The sequence below is a fragment of the Bactrocera neohumeralis genome, chromosome 3 (assembly GCF_024586455.1).
Source record: "Bactrocera neohumeralis isolate Rockhampton chromosome 3, APGP_CSIRO_Bneo_wtdbg2-racon-allhic-juicebox.fasta_v2, whole genome shotgun sequence".
Classification (NCBI taxonomy): Eukaryota; Metazoa; Arthropoda; class Insecta; order Diptera; family Tephritidae; genus Bactrocera; species Bactrocera neohumeralis.
Window position 1 is genome coordinate 68,957,200 of NC_065920.1, and position 22,793 is coordinate 68,979,992.

At 37.4% G+C, this 22,793-nt stretch overlaps 1 protein-coding gene across 2 annotated transcripts in view; it reads left to right on the plus strand.

Annotated features, from left to right (window-relative positions):
• The window catches only part of LOC126752386 (zinc transporter 2), a 158,403-nt gene that overhangs the window by 101,217 nt on the left and 34,393 nt on the right, over positions 1-22,793 (plus strand). For both annotated transcript variants that reach the window (XM_050463130.1, XM_050463131.1), the window contains one exon: positions 1,719-1,898. In XM_050463130.1, the coding sequence (XP_050319087.1) occupies positions 1,719-1,898 (180 nt within the window). The remainder of the gene's footprint in view (positions 1-1,718; positions 1,899-22,793) is intronic.

Genomic DNA, 22,793 nt, shown 5'->3' on the forward strand with positions numbered 1-22,793 from the left:
ACCAAGGCGTTTAATTTCTATCCTAATCAGCTCAACTGGATGCCACTAATAGGACAATTTCTATTATAACCCATGCAATTAGGGAAAGATTAACCTTGAAGAGCTCACTGATTCTCTTGAGACTGACTCTGACTCAGTAGGATCTTTATGTCGCACAGAACCCTATAGCTTTCCAACGCTCTCCATGCTACCGCCAAAGCCAGCAGTCCAATATGAATTCGCAAGAGGACAACGAAGCTCTGATACCTTCCAACTTTAAAGACCGCGCGGTTGATTTGAATTGCCTGCCATTTCCTCAGCTTAGCATTTACCTACAATTCTGCTATGGCTAAATTAGTCTTGTTTAGAACAGTGGTCGGCATTTCTTAGCACAATCGTGCAAACTAACTTCACACGTACGCTTACGCTCTATCGCTCAATGCCTTTTTGCCAGTCAATTAGCTTCTCGATAAAAAAGGGAAGCAACTTATTGGCCTAAAGACCTTTCAGTGATCGATAGATGATAACCGCCAAAAAATTTAATACCCTTTCTCTTAGTTTTATCATGAATTTTTTTGCAACTCTGGATTCTTAAAACATATCTCACCTTGCAGACATCTTAAATTTAAACTAAATTAAATAAAATAAAGTAAAATAAAATAAAATAAAATAAAATTAAATTAAATTCTTATAAAGTTTAAACTCAGAAGTGAGCTTATCTAATGAGTTTTGTTGAATTTTCAAAACTTCAACTCGAAGCTTTATAGTGATATAATTTCTGGTATAAAGTTTTAGTCAGGTGGCAACACTACTTATCAAGTCTCTTTTAACTTAAAGCTTTATTGAGCCTCTGTAGATCAGATCTCTCTTTAGTGTGTTATTTATTTATACTAAAAAAATAAACCGGTGGCAACCCTATTTAAAATTTTAGTCGCAACTCTAAGCTATTCTGTACCCATTCAATTTGGGTATTTTTTTAATGCAGATAAATTTTAATTTTTTAATAGAAATTTTTCAAACAAGTGGCAACCTTCTTAGTTCATTATTTTGACTTTTCGCATATTACTCCGTATAATACAAAAAATATGGAACATGTCACATATGTTGTGACATTAAATTTTTTTAACTTAAAGTTTGCAAACTGGTGGTAACTCTCGAATTTTTCTGTTCACTTTTCACACAAAATTTTTTTAACTGAATATTTCAAACAGGTGGCAACCCTACAATTTCTCTATTTTGAAGCATATTATTCCGAATATTACAAAAGTATGTAACTTCCTTCGAACCTCAGTTTTGTGACATTCAATATTTTTAACTGAAACTCTTCAAACAGGTGGCAACGCTCAATTTTCTCTGTCTTGATTACACTGAAGAATTCAAAATGTATAAATTCAAAATTTCAACCTTCATTTTTGTGACACTTGGCATACTACCAGGGTGACGGAATTTCGTTACGTAACGCAGTTTCGTTGCAGTCGCCTGATTTAGCGACCGCATTTTCATAAGTATCATTTCAACATTTTTCTCGAAATATCACATAATAAATAATCTACTCATGCATTATATGCCATTAGGCGCTGCGATCTCGATGTGTGTTAACCACAGCGTAATTACCTTAACGAATCTAATTTCCTCTGCTAATATACTTTTTCGCATTTCTCCATCCGCAACACGTTTCACTTACCTTTTCATATTTATTTGCACTGAATAAATATTTTTTCTTCTTCTCTCTCTTACAGCATGTCCTTCGGCTGGTATCGCGCCGAGGTTATCGGCGCCATGGCCTCGGTCGTGATGATTTGGGTCATTACCGCCATACTCGTTTGGTTGGCCGTGCAGCGTTTGATTAATCGCGATTTTGAAGTGAACGCCAAGATTATGCTGATTACATCTGGTTTAGCGATTTTGGTTAATTTGATGTAAGTACCCAATGCTACTCATGCACAACAACAACAACAACATGAATAAATTAATAAGCGCGCGCATAACTAACTAATATGATTATGTGTGCTTGAGTGGTTGTTGTTGTTGTTTTTTGTGGCGATTGTTGTTACGGTGGTTGTCGTTGTTATGGTTGTTATTGTTATTGTACGCATATTGTTGCGGTGGCATTGGCCATGAATTATTTAATTGTATGTTAAGTAGTTAAGTAGTTAAGCATCGTGTATTAAGTGTTAAGTGTAGCCGGAAATTAATTGTACATTTACGCAAGCACTTAATTATGTCGGGGATAAGTCTAATTACAGTTCTATTGGCGAGACGAAGCAACAGTTATTCTTGCTGCCTTTTGTTAAATAAGTTATTGCGTTTGTGCGCCTAAAAGTAGATAGCGCATTAGAGTTATAGCCGCTGCGCGCCTAAAACTGCGACGTAGCATTTTTCTGTGGCAACCCTGGCATGTCTATCAATGACGGCCGTTAAATCGCTTGATTTGTGTTTCTACTCTTTGCTGACTTCGGTTTCGCCACTTTCCAGCTTTTCCTTTCCTTCAATTGCTGACATATCCCGCTTCTTGACGGCCTACTTTCTAGCCGCTGTATGTTTGATCTCGCTTGGTCGTTGGTCTTTGTCAACAGCGGTAGTTTCGCGCACATATTTTCTTCACTTTTAAGCCGCGTTGATTCTCAGCTGTGCCATTAACGGAAATTGTTGCCTACATTTTGGCGTGTGTAATCTCAAGGCTGAAAGTTTGAATGAAGGCTGTTGCTGTTTTGTTCAAATAGGAACATAAATCTAGTATGTAATGGTAGTTTGAAGAAATTATATAGCATTCTTCGTCGAAGAAGTGTTTCTTGGAAAGGTTTGTCATAGAACTTTAAACCATTTGTCATAGTGGCACTAACTATTCTAAGCCTTCAGTTTCTCAAAGTACTACTGACGGAAAAAAATGCGAGATCTTTGAGTCTCATGGTCTAACAGTGCTTAAATTTAACTGGTTTCTTCGCAGACAAAGTCAATGACATCGCTTTCTTCCAGAGTCTTTTTTACCTTCGCATTAACACAAAGTCATTCCAAATACTTTTATACCTAAACCATCAATACAAGTTCAATATATAACAAAAATATGTTTGGCTATGAAGAGCATAAACGGAAGCTTAGTTTGGATATCTTGGAAGTAAACCATAAACGTTTAAATATTTGGTAGTCGAAAGAGTATTTTCGTAATTCATATTTCGTGTTTTTTTTTTTAATAGTTCGAACCCTTTTGATGATGAATGTTAAGTTCCTGAGCGATGTCATGGCTGCTCATGTGACAGTCCTGGGCAATCGTTTCCATAATTTTGAAACACTGTTGTTGTAGCGGCTGAAAAAAGTTCTCAAGCTTATCTTCAGCTGATTTTTTTCACCAGTGACGAGTTGAAGTCATTTAGTCCTAACCAAGTTCCCAGAGCTTCTGGTGGATCACTATCGATGTAAATGGTCTGGCGTTGTCCAGACGAAAACAATTTCTCCATTATTGGCCAAAGCTGGCGGCTTTTGAGTGATTTCTTACTTCAGAAGACACAATTGCTGACAGTTCAGATCCGTATTAAGAGCTCGGCCGAAGTAGAGTAGCGCTTAGCGGATGAATCCTTGCCAAACCTATTGAGTACATAGAAAACGTTTTCAGATCTTTAGTCTTGGCTCAGTCTTCGTTAGTATTGTTCCGCCGTCATCCTACTATGATCATATTTGCTTGACATTGTCGTAAGCAAAATGGCTTGATTTGCGATTCAGCACCGATGCGAGGAAGAAAATTCGTCTCAGAGGATTTCGCGAGGACTCGTGTGGGATCTTTTTGCATCATACTTACTTCCTGGAGAGTCGAGACAGCGATTACATGTCTGTTGGACTCCACCATTTCTCTTCGCAGATGAAGTCCATAAAACGTTTGTGATTATAGACTCTTGATTTCTATTAGCGATATTTCGCCTTCTAGTGCCTGGTGTATCTCTGACATCAAAATTCTCCGAATTGGACGAAACCAAATTACTCCTGATTGAGTTCTACAGTCTGACTGACAGTCTTATTTTCAGCCACTTTTCATTTTCCATTTTCCATTTTTGAAGCCTGCTCAAAGAATACTCAGCCAAGGCATCACCAAGTTGTCTGAGACGATTTTATAAGTACAAAATTTTGTCTCTTTAACGAAACGATCGCACTTGTACAGCTCGAGGTGCAGACTACTAAAAATCTTTATATCTAAAACTTGCACAGTGTACACTCCTAAAGGTATGCTAAAATATTTCTAGATTCTGATCTTGCCCGTGAAAAATAGTATGACATGGCGATAATTAAAGCAGATCCCACTTCTTATAATAATTTGAATAAAATCGTTTCAGCGCTTTCTCTAGCTCACATTTGACGCTTACTAAGTCCTAATATATACCAATTTTGACTTCCTGAAATATGAAACTTATAGTTTTAAAGTTATATATGCAAAGTTGTTGTTCATACAACCTATATACTTTAAAATATATTATATATTAATATTCCACCATTAGAGGTAGATATTTAACTTAAAAGCACAAGCAGTTTTGTTGCCAAAACTTTCAAGAAAAATTTGCGCCTAAAAGTATGTATCATAAAAAATTATGAAATGCCAAGCTGCCGTTGAAAAATATGTTTTGACATCACAAAAGACTAAAAATATTTTCCTTTTTCTGAAAAAAATTAGAATTATTCGTCTAAAAGTATGGAATAAATGCAACAAAATGTCCTAAATTGTGCTGTTACAATTTGATGTTCACATTAAAAGTGCTAAAAAATCAGTTAAATCACTGTCAGCTTGCGAAAACATTTAGTTTGCCATTAGCATTATTCACTACGCCTAAAAGTAGGCAACGTAACTGTCGAAACCATGCTGAAAAGTACATAAAACACATCACAATCACTCAGCACCATTTCCACCGCATTATTGTATATGCCAAACAAACAAACAAAAGTTATAACAACAACAAACACGCTGAATGCTATAAGAGGTGACAATGCGTCTAATGAGCAGTTGGCAGCATATCGGCCAAATCTAGCCAAACCAAAGCTGGCAAGGAAATGCGAGGCAAACAAGTGAATCGACAGTGAAAATATTGCCGCCGCAATAACGGTAAAGGATGTGCAAAGATGTTGGCAGATCTGCAAGAGCACACACACATATACACAAATATGACCATACATGTCAACACAAACCAACAACCACAAAGGCAAACAATTGCGGTGAGCAAACAAACAGCAAAAAGGAAATAACAGCAAACTTACAAGCAATTCGGCAAAAAAATTGAGTGTGTGTGTTTTCATATTTATGTGCGAGTCTGTGAGTTAGATTTGGCATGCCATCAGCGGAGGCAGACAATACACAATTTCCGTTTCCGTTTTTCATTATGTGGCAACAACGTCAGAGTTGACAGCGCCTGCCAAACCGTTTACCTGACCCCTCCGCCCCTCACCACTTGGCAGTGTTTTCGCTTTTGCTCAGCCACCTGCACACCTGTGTATGTGTATGTGTGTATAGCGTTGTCGCTGGAGCTTCGCTTGCCAGTTTTTACACTTTTCCAACAACAATAACTGCTGAATCATTTTTCATTTGTTTGCCTGCCTTTATTCCTTTTAAACGTTTATGTGTGTGTGTGTGTATTGAATTCCCTATTGACGCCTCAGTGAGCTGGTTAGTGCCAGGCAGCAATCAGTCGTGCCACTCGCCGGTTGAGATGCTGTCATAGCAATGGTGTTGCCACGAAATTACGCAAACAATCCAATTTGGCTTTCTTCTGGTTCCAAACATATAGAAATTTTGCAGTTACTTTACAGACTTATTATAGATATGAACTGGAGGGCTTCATTTTGGAGCTGTGCATTCTTACATAACTTGAATATGGAATATGATTTTTCTTACCGCAGCTGCATGTATTTTCTTTGGAAAGATTTTAAGTCTTATGTCAATAAATATTGCTGAGGTTGGCACACAGATCTCACTTACCGACCCTGACTTTGGCTGTGGGTCGGTTGAAATATGAAAAAAAAGTTATCTGGCAGATCTAGCTTTCAAGGCCTTGCTGCTCATAGTACCCGTGAACATTTTCGGAAGATATATGACATATATATATATCGCATTCGATGGAACGATGAGACAGCGGCTACGCTGGCTAGGTCATATTGTCCGAATGGACGAAAACACTCCAGTTCTGAAAGTATTCGACGCAGTACCCGCCGGGGGAAGCAGAGGAAGAGGAGAACTTCCACTCCGTTGGAAGGACCGGGTGGAGAAAGACCTGGATACGCTTGGAATATACAATTGGCGTCACGTAGCGAAAAGAAGAAACGACTGGCGCGCTGTTGTTAACTCGGCTATAATCGCGTAAGCGGTGTCTACGTGTCAATTAAGAAGAAGAAGAAGATATGAAAGCGAAAATTGTTTTCACAATCTGAGAAGTTGGGCACAAAGCTAACTAAGAGACCGAATTCCGCACTCTGGAATGGTTTTGATTTCTTTCCAAAATATTTTGATCAACATGGTACCTTCTGTTGAGGTGTGAGTGCTATTCTGCTCTAAGCAGAAGCAAGTCCATAAACTTTCTAGTGGATTGCCAGGGGACAATTAAGGCCATCCGTAGTGCTAATACAAAGTCTCATTGCATAAGGTTTTGCAAGAGAGCAACTAATAGACTTTGAGCAGGAGACACAGTTAATATTACCAGGGAGCGTGGTCATATAAGAATAGAATAAAATGAAAAGGCAGACGAGCTGGCCCGTCCAGGGCAGCTGGAGACACAATCTACACAAGCTGTCCGTGGCCTTTCAGCTCCTTTCTTGTTTGAAGCAGTATACCCTTGAGGAACACCGCAGACAATACACAGGTCTTGTAAGACAAGCATTACAAGGCATAAAAAAGTTACTTTAGAAAAAGGGAATCTCAGGGGTTATCACAGGGAACCTACCTTAAGTTTTAAGATTCCAATTAGAGAATCCCAAAAGGGAAGAATCGATTCGGCGGAATGGAGGGTAGACGCATGTGGTCCGGAGTCTGCGTATCCTTTTTTTAATTAACCATCCAACAGGACCCCGAGTCAGTCTTTTCTTAGCTGACTTATCTTCGCTGGCTCCAGGCGAGCTCGGTAAGCGCTGGTCAGATAAGTACTAGCAACTGTGCAATTGTAAGGTTCTACTGTCCCAGGTTGAATCTTATGAAGTCTAGGGAGTTTCTCACTGTCAGAAAAGTTTACCGGTCAATAGCAATAGGAGTTCTAACTGGCTACTGTCCGATCGCGATTGTTTCTGCTTTAAAAATTTTAGCGAATGTGAGTTGCATAAGCTGCTTGGTTAAGGAAACAAAGCATCTCAACACTTCCTTTTTGAATCTCCCACTTTTGCCAGGTTTTACCAGATCAAGTAAGAAAGAACACATACTTTTAGGTGAAATAGCGGAATCAGAAATAAAGTACTTAAACAGATTATAAGACCGTCTTATAATTTTTTACATACAAAACTTGTTATCTTTCAGGAGTTGTCTTTTAAATGTAATATTTTCCTACATTTTTAGCTTAAGCAAACCTGAACTTTAAGCCCGCATTGTTTTTATCTAACTCATTTAGAAAAAACATTATTAATCAACAATCTGTTTGTCCTCTTACATCACATAGACAATGAAGCATCACAAAGAAAATAATTTAGAAAGCCTTTTTTTTTTCAAGAGTACAATAGGAGTATTTGTGCAACTAGAATATTCATTTTAGCGCCATATCTGACAAACAGTACGGACATGTCTTTGAACTTATTATAATAGTGGTAAAAGATCTTTGCAGCTGATTTTTTTATTCAAATATCACTATAAAAAAATGCAGAAATCTCTTACTAAATAATTTTATAAATTTATTAGTCATACCAAAGTCTTCGGTTCTTTGCCGAGATTTGAGATGTTAGAGAATGATCCTGAAAATGTGATATAAAGACATAAATTTTTTGACATACAAAACTTGTTATCTTTCAATTTGCTTTGGTTCAGTATTGTTTTCACTAAAAATAGAATTTTCTAATCAACTCCCAGAAGATTTTTTTGCGAAACTTTTGCGCGAAATATTCTCAAAAAAATTATGTGTTTTCGGTTCTGAACGATATTGGATGGGAATACCAGAATATCTCTTAAATATTTTTGATAACGCCGATTGACGATTTAAAAAAAACCTCGTTCTTTGCTATGCGTTTACTTAAATAAATGCGAAGCAAAAACTCACTCTAATTGCTTTTGTCGTTTACTGTATCGCATTGTTTAGCACTTGTTTTATGTACATATGTATAATATATAGCACGGTTCAGAGAAATGAGTTTTCAGAAAATCTTAAAATTGAAGAAGTTTGTTTGTGGCAAATTTAATTTGAAAGAATCTTTTCGAAAGTAAATTATTTTTTTTTTTTGGAGAAGAGGGAAATAATGTTTCCTGACATAGCATTATTTTCTGATCTCTAGTAAAAACTATGAACTATTTTGTGTTCTTACTAACCATGCTCATATTTACTACTCACGTCGTTTCTTTCTGGTCCATGAATCTCATTTCTTTTACGTTACTTTTGTCAGTTATTTGTGTTTAATTTCATATTATACTGTTCAGCTTTGTTCTATTTTCATCCCTTAGGTGATAAGTTGTATAACATATGTTTTTGTTTGCAATTTTTTTAATAATTTAGCTCGTTCTGTTTCCGATCATTCCGTTTCTATTTAGGTTCCTTTAACAGCTAAAGTTTAGCTTGTTTGGTGTGATCGATATAGCTTGCGAGACTTATCCATTCTTAGAGTTAATTTTTATTTTTATGTAGTTCCCTATGTACCATACCGTTCCGTATTATTTCGTTTCATAGATCGCATAGTTGCGTCAGTTTCCTATAACCCATGCGCTATCTAGTGATTTCTGACACCTTGCAACCCATAGTATTCATTTCCAGGCTCTCCTTTGTATTTTATTTTCAAGAGCAATTTGTTAGCTACAAAGTTATAGCGCTTTGTTCCCTTAACATATTTTAACAATTTTGAAAAATATCGTTTTTATTCCGTTATTAATGTGCTAATATACACTTATTCTAATATTCAAGGTCTTAACTCGAAAGCAATTTTGTCTTTCTACCAGCCTCTTTTATCGCTTTAATTTTAAATTAGGTTGCTTTAGTATTTCTTATGTAATTACTTATTATTTTCATTATTTTTTAGCGTTGTGATTCCAAACGTTATGTTCTATTCCATTTCGTTTCTACAAAATAAATTAATTTCAGTTCAGCAACCATTCCACTGCATTTCATACCAATCTGATTCCAATCGTTCCATTCCATTCCAATTTGTTTCTACAAAATAAATTTATTTCAGTTCAGTAACCATTCCACTCCATTTCATACCAATCTGATTCCAATCGTTCCATTCCATTCCATTTCGTTTCTTATATTAATTTTATATAAGTAACCATGACATTCCATTGTATACCATTCTGATTCCAAACGTTCTGTTCCATTCCATTATGTTTCTACAAAATATATAAGTTTTGCCATTCCGTACTAGTTTTGGGCGTTCTAGTTCGAAACGTTCGGTTCCATTCCATGTCGTTTTAACAAAATATATAATTTCAGTTAAGTAACCATTCCATTTTACATCGTTCTTATTCCAATCGTTCCGTTCTATTTCAAGTCTTTTCTAAAAAAAATATATTAATTTCAGAAGTAAGCCTTTCATTCCATATTACATCGTTCTGGTTGCAAACGTTCAGTTCAATTCCAAAGGTTATGTTTCATTTCATTTCATTTTAATAAAATGTTTGAATTTCAGTTAAGTAACCATTCCATTCCATTTTATAAAGTTCTGGTTCCAAACATTTCCCTCTATTCCATTCCTTTTTACACAATCCTCAGCTTATGGCGTTCTTATTCCAAACGTTCCGTTCCATTCCATTTCGTTTCTAAGCAAATTTTGACTTTCACGTCTCTAAAAATTGTTTGACTCAAACGAATTTTTTGATGATTATTATTTTTCTTCGTTTAATTCCGTTCCGGTTTAGTTAATTGCTCTCATTTTCATAACATTCTCCGTATCTGCGGTGTCTACCTAATCTATGTATCTTTCAATGCGAGCGTGACTCCTTTAAATTTCCCAAAAATTTTGCAAACGCGCGTGTCAAACACGAAACACGTGCCACATCAGTCATTAGTTGGCTGAAAATCGCCGCCAACACGTTCTTAAGCTAACAATTTCTCAAAGTCAGCATTTGCTATTTTTGGTGCTCCTCATATTTCGTTTGTGACAAAAAGTTGGCGTTTTTTCGCGGCCGTTGACTTTGAGTTGTGTGTGTGAAATAAGTGGACGTGAGCAACACTTGTTTTTTATGCCCTGAACAGGGTGTATTAAGTTCGACAAGTGAAGTTTGTAACACCCAGAAGCAAACGTCGAAGACCATATGTGATATATGTTTATGTATGTGTAAAAATTATCAGCGTCACGAACTGAGTCGACTTAATTAGGTCTGTATATATGCAAATTAGTCCCTCAGTTTTTGAGATATCGATCCGAAATTTTGTACACACTCTTTTATCTATAAGAAACGGCTTATTTGTCGAAATCATCGATATGGCAATACAATAGCATATAACTGCCATACAAACTGAACGATCGAAATCAAGTTCTTGCATGGAAAACTTTTATTTGGCGTGATATCTTCAGAAAATTTGGCAAGGATTATTGCCTAAAAGAAGGATACAATCTCCCAAAAAATTGTTGAGATCGGACTACTATAGCATATAGCTGCCATACAAACTGATCGATAAAAATCGTGATAAATTTCTTTTTATACACTTTATGCAATAAGAAATGAAGTGTGAAGGGTATAATAGGGTCGAAGTCAAAAATTTTTGCTTTTTTGTTTTATTTTTCAGTATACCGTTATGCGCTTTTAGTTCTAAGTGTGTATTTCAAAGCCGTCAGCAATTAAGCTGCAAAAGTGAAGCACGAGCGATTTCCGCCATTTCCTTTTCCACCTTCCGTCTGGCTAACGGCAAGTCAGCGCGCTACGTTCGTTTACTCACTTACACAAACGCCGTTAGCCGTTGAAGAGCTGCTGTCACTCGCCGCTGCTGACCGATTGTTTGCTTTTTATATATTAATTTTTTTTATTTACAATTTGTAGTTCTTTCTACGTTTTTCCGCGCCGTTCATTGCCACATCTCGACTTACGTTTTAATGGCCGCACACATACACACACACACATTAGTGGATGCATTTTCACACATAGTGCGGCAGGCAATGAAGCCTTAAAGTATTTTTCTTCTTGCCAACCATAGCGATCGTTGCTCTTTGACTCACACACAGACACACATACATAGAAACGCGCTTGATTGCGAAAGCTTTTCATCGATTTCCTCTGCATATGTGTGTGTGTGTGCTGCCGCGCCGCCATATCCTCTTTCCCTGTAAACTATTTACGCTCAATATAAATGACTGTTGACCGCCGCCGCCACGTTCAGACCGTAAGATGACCAATATGCCATTTGTTGTTGTTGTTGTTGTGTGCTTCATTGAGTCCATTGCCGGTTACAAGTTGCAGGTTACTTGGTGGTTACACGCTTCGTTGACGCTATTTGTTGGCATTTCGTAATGACTATGACTGTCGGCGGCGCGCACACATGCACATACTTATACATAGATACACGTACACACTCAGATCAAACACATATATAAGCAAACATAAAAAATGTTTCGTAATTTTTAATGCGCGCAACGTGTTGGCCTTCGCTGTCGTCACGAGTTGCAGGCACACCACACTTATTGTTGTTGTAATGTTTATTGTTGTTGTTGGCGTATTTTATATGCTCATCAGCGCATATTGGCCGGTGTTGTCGCAGGAAATCGGAGCGCAATGAAGCGGTTATTTACAGTTCCGTCCAACTAGTGTCGGCTCGTTAGTGTTGGCGACTTGTCGCACACATACACATACATCAAAGAGAAAAAATGTTGACGTCGACTGCACTGAAGCTATAATACCCTTTACAAGTGCATTTTTTATAAAATAAAGGAATGTAAAAAAGGTTTATATTGTTTTTAATCCGTCAGTTAGTAAGACAGCTTTATGCTATAGTGGTCCGATCTGAAAAATTTGTTTGAATATTGTAGTGCTGCCTAAGAAAATTATTTATGTCAAGTTTGGTAAAGATATCTCTCCAAATAAAAAAGTTTTCCATACAAGAACTTAAGTTTGATCGGTCAGTTTGTTTGGCAGCTATATGCTATAGTTGTCCGATCTGAACAATTTGCTTGGAAAATGTTTTGATGCATTGGAATATAATTTGTATGAGATTTCGTGAAAATATCTGCTCAAATAAAAAAGTTTTCCCTACAAAGACTTGAGCTTGATCGTTCAGTTTGTATGGCAGCTATATGTTATAGTGCTCCGATATCGGCGATTCCGACAAATGAGTAGCTTATTAGGGAGAAAAGAGCATGTGAAAAATTTGAAATCGATATCTTAGAAACTGTGGGAGTTGTTCATGTATATACCCGGTGAGAGGGGCTTGGCCAAATCGACTCAGCTCGTCATACTGATCATTTATATGTATGTATAGACCTTATAAAGTATCTGGCGTTTCTTACTGGGCGTAACAAATGTAATTGAAGTCGTAATATAAACTGTTAAGGGTATAAAAAATTACTCTCAGATCTACACATATACATAACACTATATATGTATGTACATATAAAAGATATAAATACACACTCACACATATAGTTCTTCCAGTCGTTTTATGTACTCTTATTTCACTATATTTTACACAATTTCTAGCCATTACAATATTCTTGTTGTTTTTGTTATTGCCGCTGTCATTGTCATTTACCGTCCGCCAGAATAAGAAGTTCCGTGCGCATGTCTCTGTGATTTAATTGACAGGAACATAAATATTAGCGCAGGTCAGCGTACAAACGAGTTGAGCAAATGATTTTGTTTGCGCGCATCCCTTTCAGGAGCTTTCTTGCCCCAGAGGAGAGAATCGTTCGACTGTCTGTTGTGATTGCAGCTTCTCGGCCTCTGTCCTTCCTTGTGGTTGTTGATGTTTGCTTTTTGCACAGAGGCAGGCGCGTATCCTGGCTGCAACAAGATAGTGGTCCAATTCAATGTTAGGATTTCGGAGCGTGCGCACGTCTAAAACACTGGAGACGTGACTTTCGTCTATCACAACATAATCGATCCAGAGAGTGCAAAGTAGCTTGATGAATTTTCTTGTGCTGGAATCTAATACTATGGACAACCATATTTCGGGCCCCGTCGAAATCGATCAGCCTCAACCCATTTGGGGAAGTTTCATCATGGAGGCGAATTTACGGACCGTTGTGTCAAAAATATATTTTTTGACCACCCTAACGTTAAAGTCATCAAGCACAATTTTAACATCATCGTGAGAGCAGCTCTCGTCGGTTCGCAGAAGACATCCTTGGTCACATCGTCCTTCTCTTCCGTCGGGGCGTGGGCGCAAATCAGCGATATGGTAAAAACTTCGCTTTGATGCGGATTATGGCTAGACATTTATTCGCCGTGGTGAATTCTGGGACTCGACCGTAGAGTCCCTCTTTCAACATGAATCACACTCCGAGTTTGCGCTCTTTAATATGGCCACTGTAGTAAATGCCACAAGGATCCACTTGACTAGGTCCTTGTCCCGTCCATCGTAAATCTTGGACGGCGGTGATGTCGGACTTTACTCTCACGAGGACATTAACGGGCTGAGCAGCAGCACCTGTACTTTCCCAATTAAGGGATGCCCTTAAATCAAAAGGGGTCTCTCAAGGAACTCTTTTCATTGCAGGTGTTTTTTACGTGGTGGGTGCCAAACTCAGCACACAACCTTGGAGAGGAGTACATTGCCTTCTCACTTTAGCTTGCCTTCAAACGACTGTTTTTTGTATAACCAGAAAAATATTTGGTCTAAGACTGAAAGTCGTGAGCTGCTTAAGCCATATATAAAAGAATCGTTTCTGTCCACTACTAAGTGAAAGGCGCTCAGAGAACTTTCCTCACCTCCGTGAACTTGTACACATGGCTCTATTCTCTAGCATCGGGAATTGCTAGAATTAATTAAGCAGACTTAATTTTTTATATTTTTCTAAACGCATTTCGATCAACATTGGCTCGGACTGGGCCACTTTCTTGCGCGCGCAAACAGAATCAATAAAAAATGTTTTTCTGTTATGGTAAAGTTTTTTCTAATTTCGTCGTGTCTTCCCCTTACAGTTTATTTCAATATTTTGTAGCTCCCGAAAACATCGAATGTAATTTCCATGACCTCATACACACATGATTGTAAGGTATTGACGATAGACATTGAAGTTGATGACGTGTGTTCAAAACCAAACAAAATTTTCACCGAACTGTCCTGTTTCTTCTCTGTAAGGAGTCTGACACTCTCCCCTCACTAAAACCATAGCGACCAATTTTAAAATCTGAAGAATACAAACTGGATCTTAATATCAGAGTCGATGGCACAATAATATGAAAGTTGGCTGCATTAAAATTTATATTGTCAACAAGCCAAATATTTCAGGCGTTACTTTTGATAGCCTGTGATTATTATCAAAGTCAGTGTCAGGGCATTGTTATCCGTGCGACTATTGGATGCTTTCTATCGAACATCTATGTAGTGAGGCCTGATTGTTTCTGGTTAAGGTATGAAATGCACTTATCTTCAAGCAGTTTAACTTGTGATGTTGTCGTGGATATTTATGTATGATCAACAAAATATTGAAGTTCATTGATAATTATTTGATTTTCTTGACTCTCACAATAATTATTGAAGTACTCATTTATTAGATGCTAACTTCGTCGTCTGTATATGTACATATATATGCAATCTCCTTCTCTATTTTACTCACTCATACTTCTTACCACCCACGATCACTAGTTTGACTATATACCTATGCAAGTCGATCTCCCTCAATATCGACCCATACCTCTTTTCTATCGCCTCCTGTACAAGTTTGCTGTTTTAACTATCTCTTTACTCTCTTTAGATTCGCTTAAGTCCTTATCTATTACTCTATTTATAACCGCATTTTACTCAGATTCGATTAGGAAAGGTTCTGAAATTAAATAACGTAGTACTCTTCGAAGGTCTATTCTACATACATTAAGGATTCCCTAGTTAGTTATTGAGCAATTCATTAAAAATGTTCCTGTTTGCAACTCTTATTCTCTCATCATTACTTTTAATTTCTCTGCACTCTTATAAATAGTAGTGTAAATTGAGTACATATATTTTTAAAACAATTTATTTGTAGAAAATCAGTTTCTGAAACTATCTGCAGAAAGCGATCGGGATCTGTGTTCAGTGCTTAAGGCCAAAAAGCTCATGGATAATTTTTTACTTTTTTCTTCTTCTTCAAAAATAATGAAACTTTCTGCCTCTCTAAAGAGAAACCAAGTTCATACCCCTCTGTCAACTCCTCAATAAGTATGTTGCATATGCTCGTACGTCACCTCGTTGTCCAACTCGTTTACTCTTCGCACAACAAAAAAAAATTTATTGTTCAAGTGCCTCATTTGCCACTGTTCACTCATACGTGTTTTGTGTGAACTATGTGTTGTTGTGTTATTGTTGCAATGGCAATGTTTCCTTTGTGGCACGTGAATGAAGTAAGAAGTTTTATTTTTTGCTTTTTGTTTTTCTGTTTCGCCTCAACGACCTGCACTTAAGCGAAAACACAAGCAACGTAGCGTAATGCAATGTAATGAAGTGAAGGAGCGTGCAAGGAGCGAAGACCCGCTAAAAGTGCAAAGGTTGGTGAGTAGAGAGCGTGAGCGAGAGAGAATGAGGCGACGTCCAAGTGAAGGGTAAAGGTTGCAGCGTAATTAACTGACAACTTTGAATTACCCAACTATTTACGAGAGGACATTGAAATGCGCTCGAAAATGGGTTTCTTTCGAAAAATCAAAAGAATGAAGATGAAGAGTGGAACGAAGTGAACGGAGGAGGAAAGTACTTTACGTTTTAATAGAACTTGCAACTCCACTGAGCTATTAAGCGTGTAATGAGATGGATGTTTTTTTTTCTGACGGACTTAAGTGGGTATTTCTATGGAAATGAAAGGAGGAGAAAGACGATGAGGTGATCTGAAAGATGCTTAAGCTTTATGTGAGATCTTTTTGGCATTTTGAACAGCAAATTCGGCTTTCGACTGTTTGGTAGGCAATTGGAGGGAATATTCTTTAAAAGTTTGCGGTCAAGAAGCTTTTGAAGGAAGTTATAGAGCAGCTTGTTAGAAAGATATGGAATCGATATTTGTACTGTAGGTACTGATATTGATATTGGTAGTGGTAGTGGTATTGGTATTGGTATTGGTATTGGTATTGGTATTGGTATTGGTATTGGTATTGGTATTGGTATTGGTATTGGTATTGGTATTGGTATTGGTGTTGGTATTGGTATTGGTGTTAGTATTGGTATTGCTATTGGTATTGGTGTTAGTGTTGGTATTGATATTGTGATTGGTATTAATATTAATATTGGTAATGGTATTGGTCTTGGAATTCGTTCGGTATTGGTATTAGTATTGGTATTGGTATTGGTATTGTGATTGGTTTTGATATTAATATTGGTAATGGTATTGGTATTAGAATTGGTATTGTTTCTGGTATTGGTATTGGTATTGGTATTGGTACTGGTACTGGTAATGGTTTTGATTTTGGCTTTGGTATTGGTATTGTTATTGGTACTTATATTAATATCGCCATTGACCTTGGTATTGTATTGGTATTTGTATAAGTATTGGTATTGGTACTGGTACTGGTAGTGGTATTGATATTGATATCGATATTGTTATTAGTAATGGTATTGGCATTAGATTGAGTTAATAGTAGAAATTCTAACTGATCTGTAAAAAGTGAAATTAAAAACCAAAGTAAATAAAAACGAAGTAGAAAAATATATCGACTTTACTCTAAATTTTTTTGTAATCAAATACTCTGACAACCTTAAAAAGAGACCTACCGGAAATCTTCTAACTCAAGTCAGTAGTCGTGGTGCACACTCAATAATTTATGAACCCAAGCGTGCTACTAACTTTGCAACACTTGCCATATCCGCTTGAAACTATGTAAATGCTTGAAAAATATCCGCTCTGAGCAGCCTAAAACCAGCTGAGCTGCACTCAACAAGCAAGTGTGCGGTACAGAGCAATTTTCTAGTTGTTTATTGTATACAGTTATGCGCTTCCGCTTACCAGATTTCAATTCCTGTTGCTGATTAACATTTTGAAGCGATTTTACATTTTTTTTTGATATTTTATTTACAAAAAAAAATGCTAAAAATAACGATAAAAAATTCGAGAGAATTTCCGAAAAATGCTCGATCTTGTAAATAAGGGAAGAAAGCGACGCAAAATGAAAGGTCCAGCATTTTATTTTTTGCTATTTGAGTACTCAAAGCTGCTTGCGGCAAGCAAAGCCGATGAGAAAAATGCTAAGCATGTACGAAATTCACACTTTAGTCGCCTAAATATTTATATGCCAATAAGAAAAGCTGCAAATGTCAAGTGAAGTGCACAACTGCTTGCAACATTGGCAACACAGAGCGGCAGCACGGTTGCCTTATGCCAAAAAAAACAGTATAAACACACACACACACATATACACATGATCGTTGCACGCTTGGCCGTCCACAGTTGAGGCCATAAATTGCCAAACCAAACGAGCGTCCAGCGTCAAGTGGCTACAAATGACTGCGAAGGCAAAGGAAAACACAAAAAATACAAATCGAAAATGCTGCTGCCAGCAAGGAAGTGAAATGCCAACGAAAACTCTAAACAAGCAACAACAACAACAGCAAAATCGCATGAAATGCAACGTAAATTGAGAAACTGCAAACGAGTGGCTTAAAAAATTGCAAAGCAACAGCCACAGCAGCACTGCTAACAACTGCAGGCGGTGTGTGTGTGCGCCTCAATGTATGCAATAATAATTTTCAAAGCTCTTTTACTGCAAATACACGCTGTGCGGCACAACTTGTCAGCTGTGAATATGCTTGTAGCTAAGAGGATTCGCTTTTTGGTAACATATTTATATGTGTATATGTGTGTTTTCGTGTTGGTGTGTGGCTGCCAAAAAGCTAAGAGTCCGACAGAATGACCACAAGCCGGCTGATCAGTGCAATGAAGGAGCACAACAACAACAATAATAATAAAAGAACAACAAAAGTATTTGTAATAACAACAAAAACAATGGAAATTTTGAAAAAGAACAACAAAAATTAAAAAGAAAACAACAAAAATAATAGAAACAAGAACATTGCTGAAGATCTCTAAGGATTTTACGAAGCAAAGTCAATGCGAATATGACAAAAAAATAAAAACAATATAAAGAACACCGAAAACCAGAAAAGTAAAAAAAAACAAAAAAAAAAAATTGAAAAGTCAGTTAAAATTTGTTTTTTACTAAAAAGCTTAAACGTTCCAGCGGAAAAGTAGCAAAATTCGATTACTACTGCCAAAAGAAACTGTTAGCCTCTCATTTCCCCCAACTTCCCTGCTCTCTTTTTGCTTGGTATCGTTACCAATGCTCATACTTCCACTCCATCTCTCTTCATCTCTTAACTTTTCAACCTCTTGTCCATTTTTGCTGCTATCTACTCCTAAATTCTACCAAAGCAAATAGGGAAAACCATTAAATTCGAAAATCTTGTTGCATTTCTTTCGTTGAACCCTTGTCTACTAAAAAGTAGTAGTAATAGCTCAAATAGGCTAAGGAAGCAGCAAACCGCAGTACTTGCATGTAAATATATGTATAGTCATGTTGGGCTATAGACTAATATATTAAGTTCTCATATTGCCGACAGTCAGCGGTTGGAGAGCAGCCGCTTGAGCTGTTGGGTGTGGAAGAGTCTGCAGGAGTCGAACGAAAGTGTTAGACGCGTTGGGTACTTCAGCAGTCAAAAGAAGTTAATAAGAGTACAGTATACTGATAGGAAGCTGGTTAACTGATAGATTGTGAAAGCAGCTGACGCGGGTCTTAGTTTATAGAAATGTGATAAAGAGATGATGTTGGATTTATTTCTTGAAACAATAGCGAAGAATTTGAATTATGATGCCAGAGAGGAAATAAAAGTGAAGGTTAAACTTAAGATGGAGCCATCTCTAACCGAAATTTATACGCGAGAGGGAGTTACAGTCTCTTGCAGGCTGAGAGAGGAGAAAGAGGGAGAGAAAATTGTAACAGATAATAATAAAAAAGGACCAAATGTGTAAGAAAATACTACGGACTAAGTGAGATGAGTTGAAGCAGTCCTCTCCGATATTTTTTATCTTTTATATCCATCTTTACGAAACCAGAGAAGAAACTAAAAACTAAATCTGACGAGCGGTAGAAGTCATCTTATTAGGCTCACAATTTTTCTATACTATTTTTGGCGCTAGTGGGAAAATAATTTGGTGTGATCTTCAGTTAGTAGATCTTATTACCTCCGATCATGTTTGGGGAACTTTTTACCTTCCAGTGAATTTTTGAACATTTCAGATATAATTTACTCTTATGTTAACAGATTCAGGTTCGACTGTGATAATCCCATTTTATTATAAATGTGTCTCTTCAAATTTTTATATCGGTCTATTGGAAGTTATAGGCCGGTATGATCTTTATGATCTTAGAATAGTGGATTTTATAACCTTCGATCACATTTAGCTTGAGCCTTCGTTTAGAAGATATGTTAGGTTAGGTTAGTTCGGTAGGCCGACTAACCACGCATAGACTAGTTTTAGCGCTTTGCGATACCAGATTGAGTTCAGTTACTAGGTCCATGAAAAGAAGTCATCATTTAGGATGCCTTTGCTTTGCACGAATTTCAACAGAATCTGTGGTCTTACTATCGATACATGTTCCATTATATCATACCGTGGGGACCCAGATACTTACAGCGTAGTCTTGCCAATACGGGACAGGTGCACAAGTGATGCTCCATTGTTTCCCTGGTGCCTTGCTCTAGACTTTTCAAGCAGTCTTCTCGATCTTTCAACCTCATTCTGCGGGCGTGTGTCGCTACTAGACGGTTATTATTCCCGTCATGTTCATACATTCTTTTTTTTTTTTTCTTTCAATCTACCGTTTTGCACACGACTTTTGCAGTTTTGCACCTAGGTAGCTCGTTTCATCGGGCTTTGATTTTCTTTACCGTGCTTCTCTCCAAATCGTTGTGTATGCAATGCATGAGTTTCCCAATGTTGATCACGTTTTTGGGTGTTAGCCGTACACAATTCTAGGCAATCTCGTCAACTATTTCATTGCCCTCGATTCCGTTGTGACTTGGCATCCAGTAGAACTGAAGTTGCTTGCTTCTGATAATCCTTTCCATTGCTGTCCTGTTTCCCAAGACACTTTTGCCCGATATGCGATACGAGGTTACTGCTTTGATTGCTGTTTGACTGATCTGTAATTGCCTGCAGGTGCATTAGAGGCCAGCTCCGCGGCTTTCGCAATAGCAAAGACCTCAGCTTGAAATATACTGTAGTGTTCCAGCAACTTAAAAGGCTGCCTTACGCTTAACTCTGGAGAGTATGTCCCACATCAACTCCGTCGTCTATTTTTAAGCCAACAGTATTCATGTTTAGAGGGTTGCGCGTGGCTAACATACCTTTACGCCAGCCATCTTTTTTTATGTTTAGTTTGAACCTCCCTTCCCCTTAGCACCTCCCTTCCCTGTAGCACCAGCGCATGAAGGAGGAAGAGAGCCACCAGGTTTTGCCGAGCATTTGCCTACGATTGCTGCCTTTCCTAACTCTTTCTTTCACGTTGTGCTTCTACAGCAGTTTGCTGTCCAAGACTACACCAAGGTACTTGGTACGGTCCTGGAGAAAGAGTTGTGTCCCATTTCTCGAAGAGAAGCTCCATAGAGGAATTTGTGCTTTCTTGTGAATACAGGCCGATCCGCTTTCTCCGAGTTCAACCCCATACCCGCTTGATATGGCCAATCCGGGACTTTTCTGAGAGTGCTGGTCATAATACTGCTACAACTATATTTACAGGTTATTAAGTTAGCAATGTCTTCCGCAAATGTCAATATGTTTTAAACCTTGTCGTCCACCTTCCGTAACAGTTCATTCACAACTAGTATAGATTCCGTAGAGACATTTTTGAACGCTTCAGAAATGTCCAGGAATGCTCCAAGAGCGTATTCTTTGTATTCAAGAGCCCGGTCGATATTAAATACCAAGGTATGGAGTACAGTCTCTACAAATCTGCCTTCCACATTTGCGTGATGCGCCTTGGATAAGATTCTAGAAGGCATTGCGGTATTAATGTGAATACGTTTAGAGGATAAGTCAAACACAGATTATTGTGGAAATTTTACAATAGAACTTTTTATCTTCTGGCGATTTTTGAACATTTCGGAAAGTACCTTATTTAATTTAAATGTGAAAATAAAGAAAAATCTGTCTGCGATTCGTCCTTGTGAATTCCAAAAAGTTTGTTGCAAAACCAATGTTCCCACTTTATTCCGCATTCTACATGAAAACATCCAGGTCAAACTCTGATGAGATACTTATACTCACTTATAAAGTTGTTGAGAATTGAATGCTTATGGAATGTCAAACGAAATGTTTGCTCTGTACTCAAGCGCGCCTAAAAGTAAACTACGAAATCATGTATTGTTTGCTGCTTACAACAAAGCGAAAAACACGTAACTCAATAGCATTCACAAGCTTTTGAACTCACACACGCATACACATGCAGAGAAAGTTTCTAACTGTAAACTGTGTGAAGAGTTACAGTTTTTCAAATTGACCACTACTTGACTTTTTGGTTTACCCACGCGTGCCACACATATCCACACACTAAACACCACTTACATTGAAATGCGCACTTTGATATATGATATGGCGCACAAAAGTATGCAACAATGGCGAAAGTAAAAGTGAACGGAAGGTAGAGAAGGAAGACTCTAGAAAAAAGTCAAGTGAAGTGAAGAAGCTGAAAGGAAAGGGTATGAGTTAGTAAAATATAGAGCAAAATTGTTGACAACAAATACATGCAAACGCACATATACACGTATACACATATGTGTATTTGTGTACTTATCACAATATATCTGCTAGTATAACACATATTTGGAGCGTTATAGCATGTGTATATGTGTGCGCGTGTTGCGCAAATAACAAGCATGTCAACAATGGCAACAACAATAATAAGAACAATAGACGAGTCAGCAAAAAAAAGCGGCACAAATAACGGTGACGACCAACTTTTGCACAAGCGTTTATTGTTGCTTTCGCTCGGCTGTTTCGTTCAATAACAGCCGGAAGTGGGTGATAAACCAGATGCAAACAGGAAAACAATAACAACAACAACAACAAAGTGATAAAAGTAATACGAAAAAATGGAAAAATACAAAAGTGCGTGTGTGTGTTTGTGTAGGAGCGTGTGCGTGGCGGCAGGATTATGACAAAAGTGAAAATATTACCCCAAGCACGAATAAATAATAAAACTGTTATACAATAACAATAAAAAACGAGAAAAGATATTAAGTTTGGATGCAGCGAAACTATAATACCCCTCACAAGTGCATTTCTTATGGCATAGAAATGTATAAACACTTCGAGTTTAAGATTTTGAACGGTCAATTTGTATGGCAGCTATATGCTATAATTGTTCGATCTGAACAGTATGTGCGAACATTGTAGCGTTCACTTGAATAATTATTCATGCCAAATTTCGTTAAGATATCTCGTCAAATAAAAAAGTTTTTCATACAAAGACTTTATTCTGATCGGTCAGTTTGTATGGCCGCTATATGCTATAGTTGTCTGATCTCAACAATTTCTACGAATATGATGGAATTGCTTTG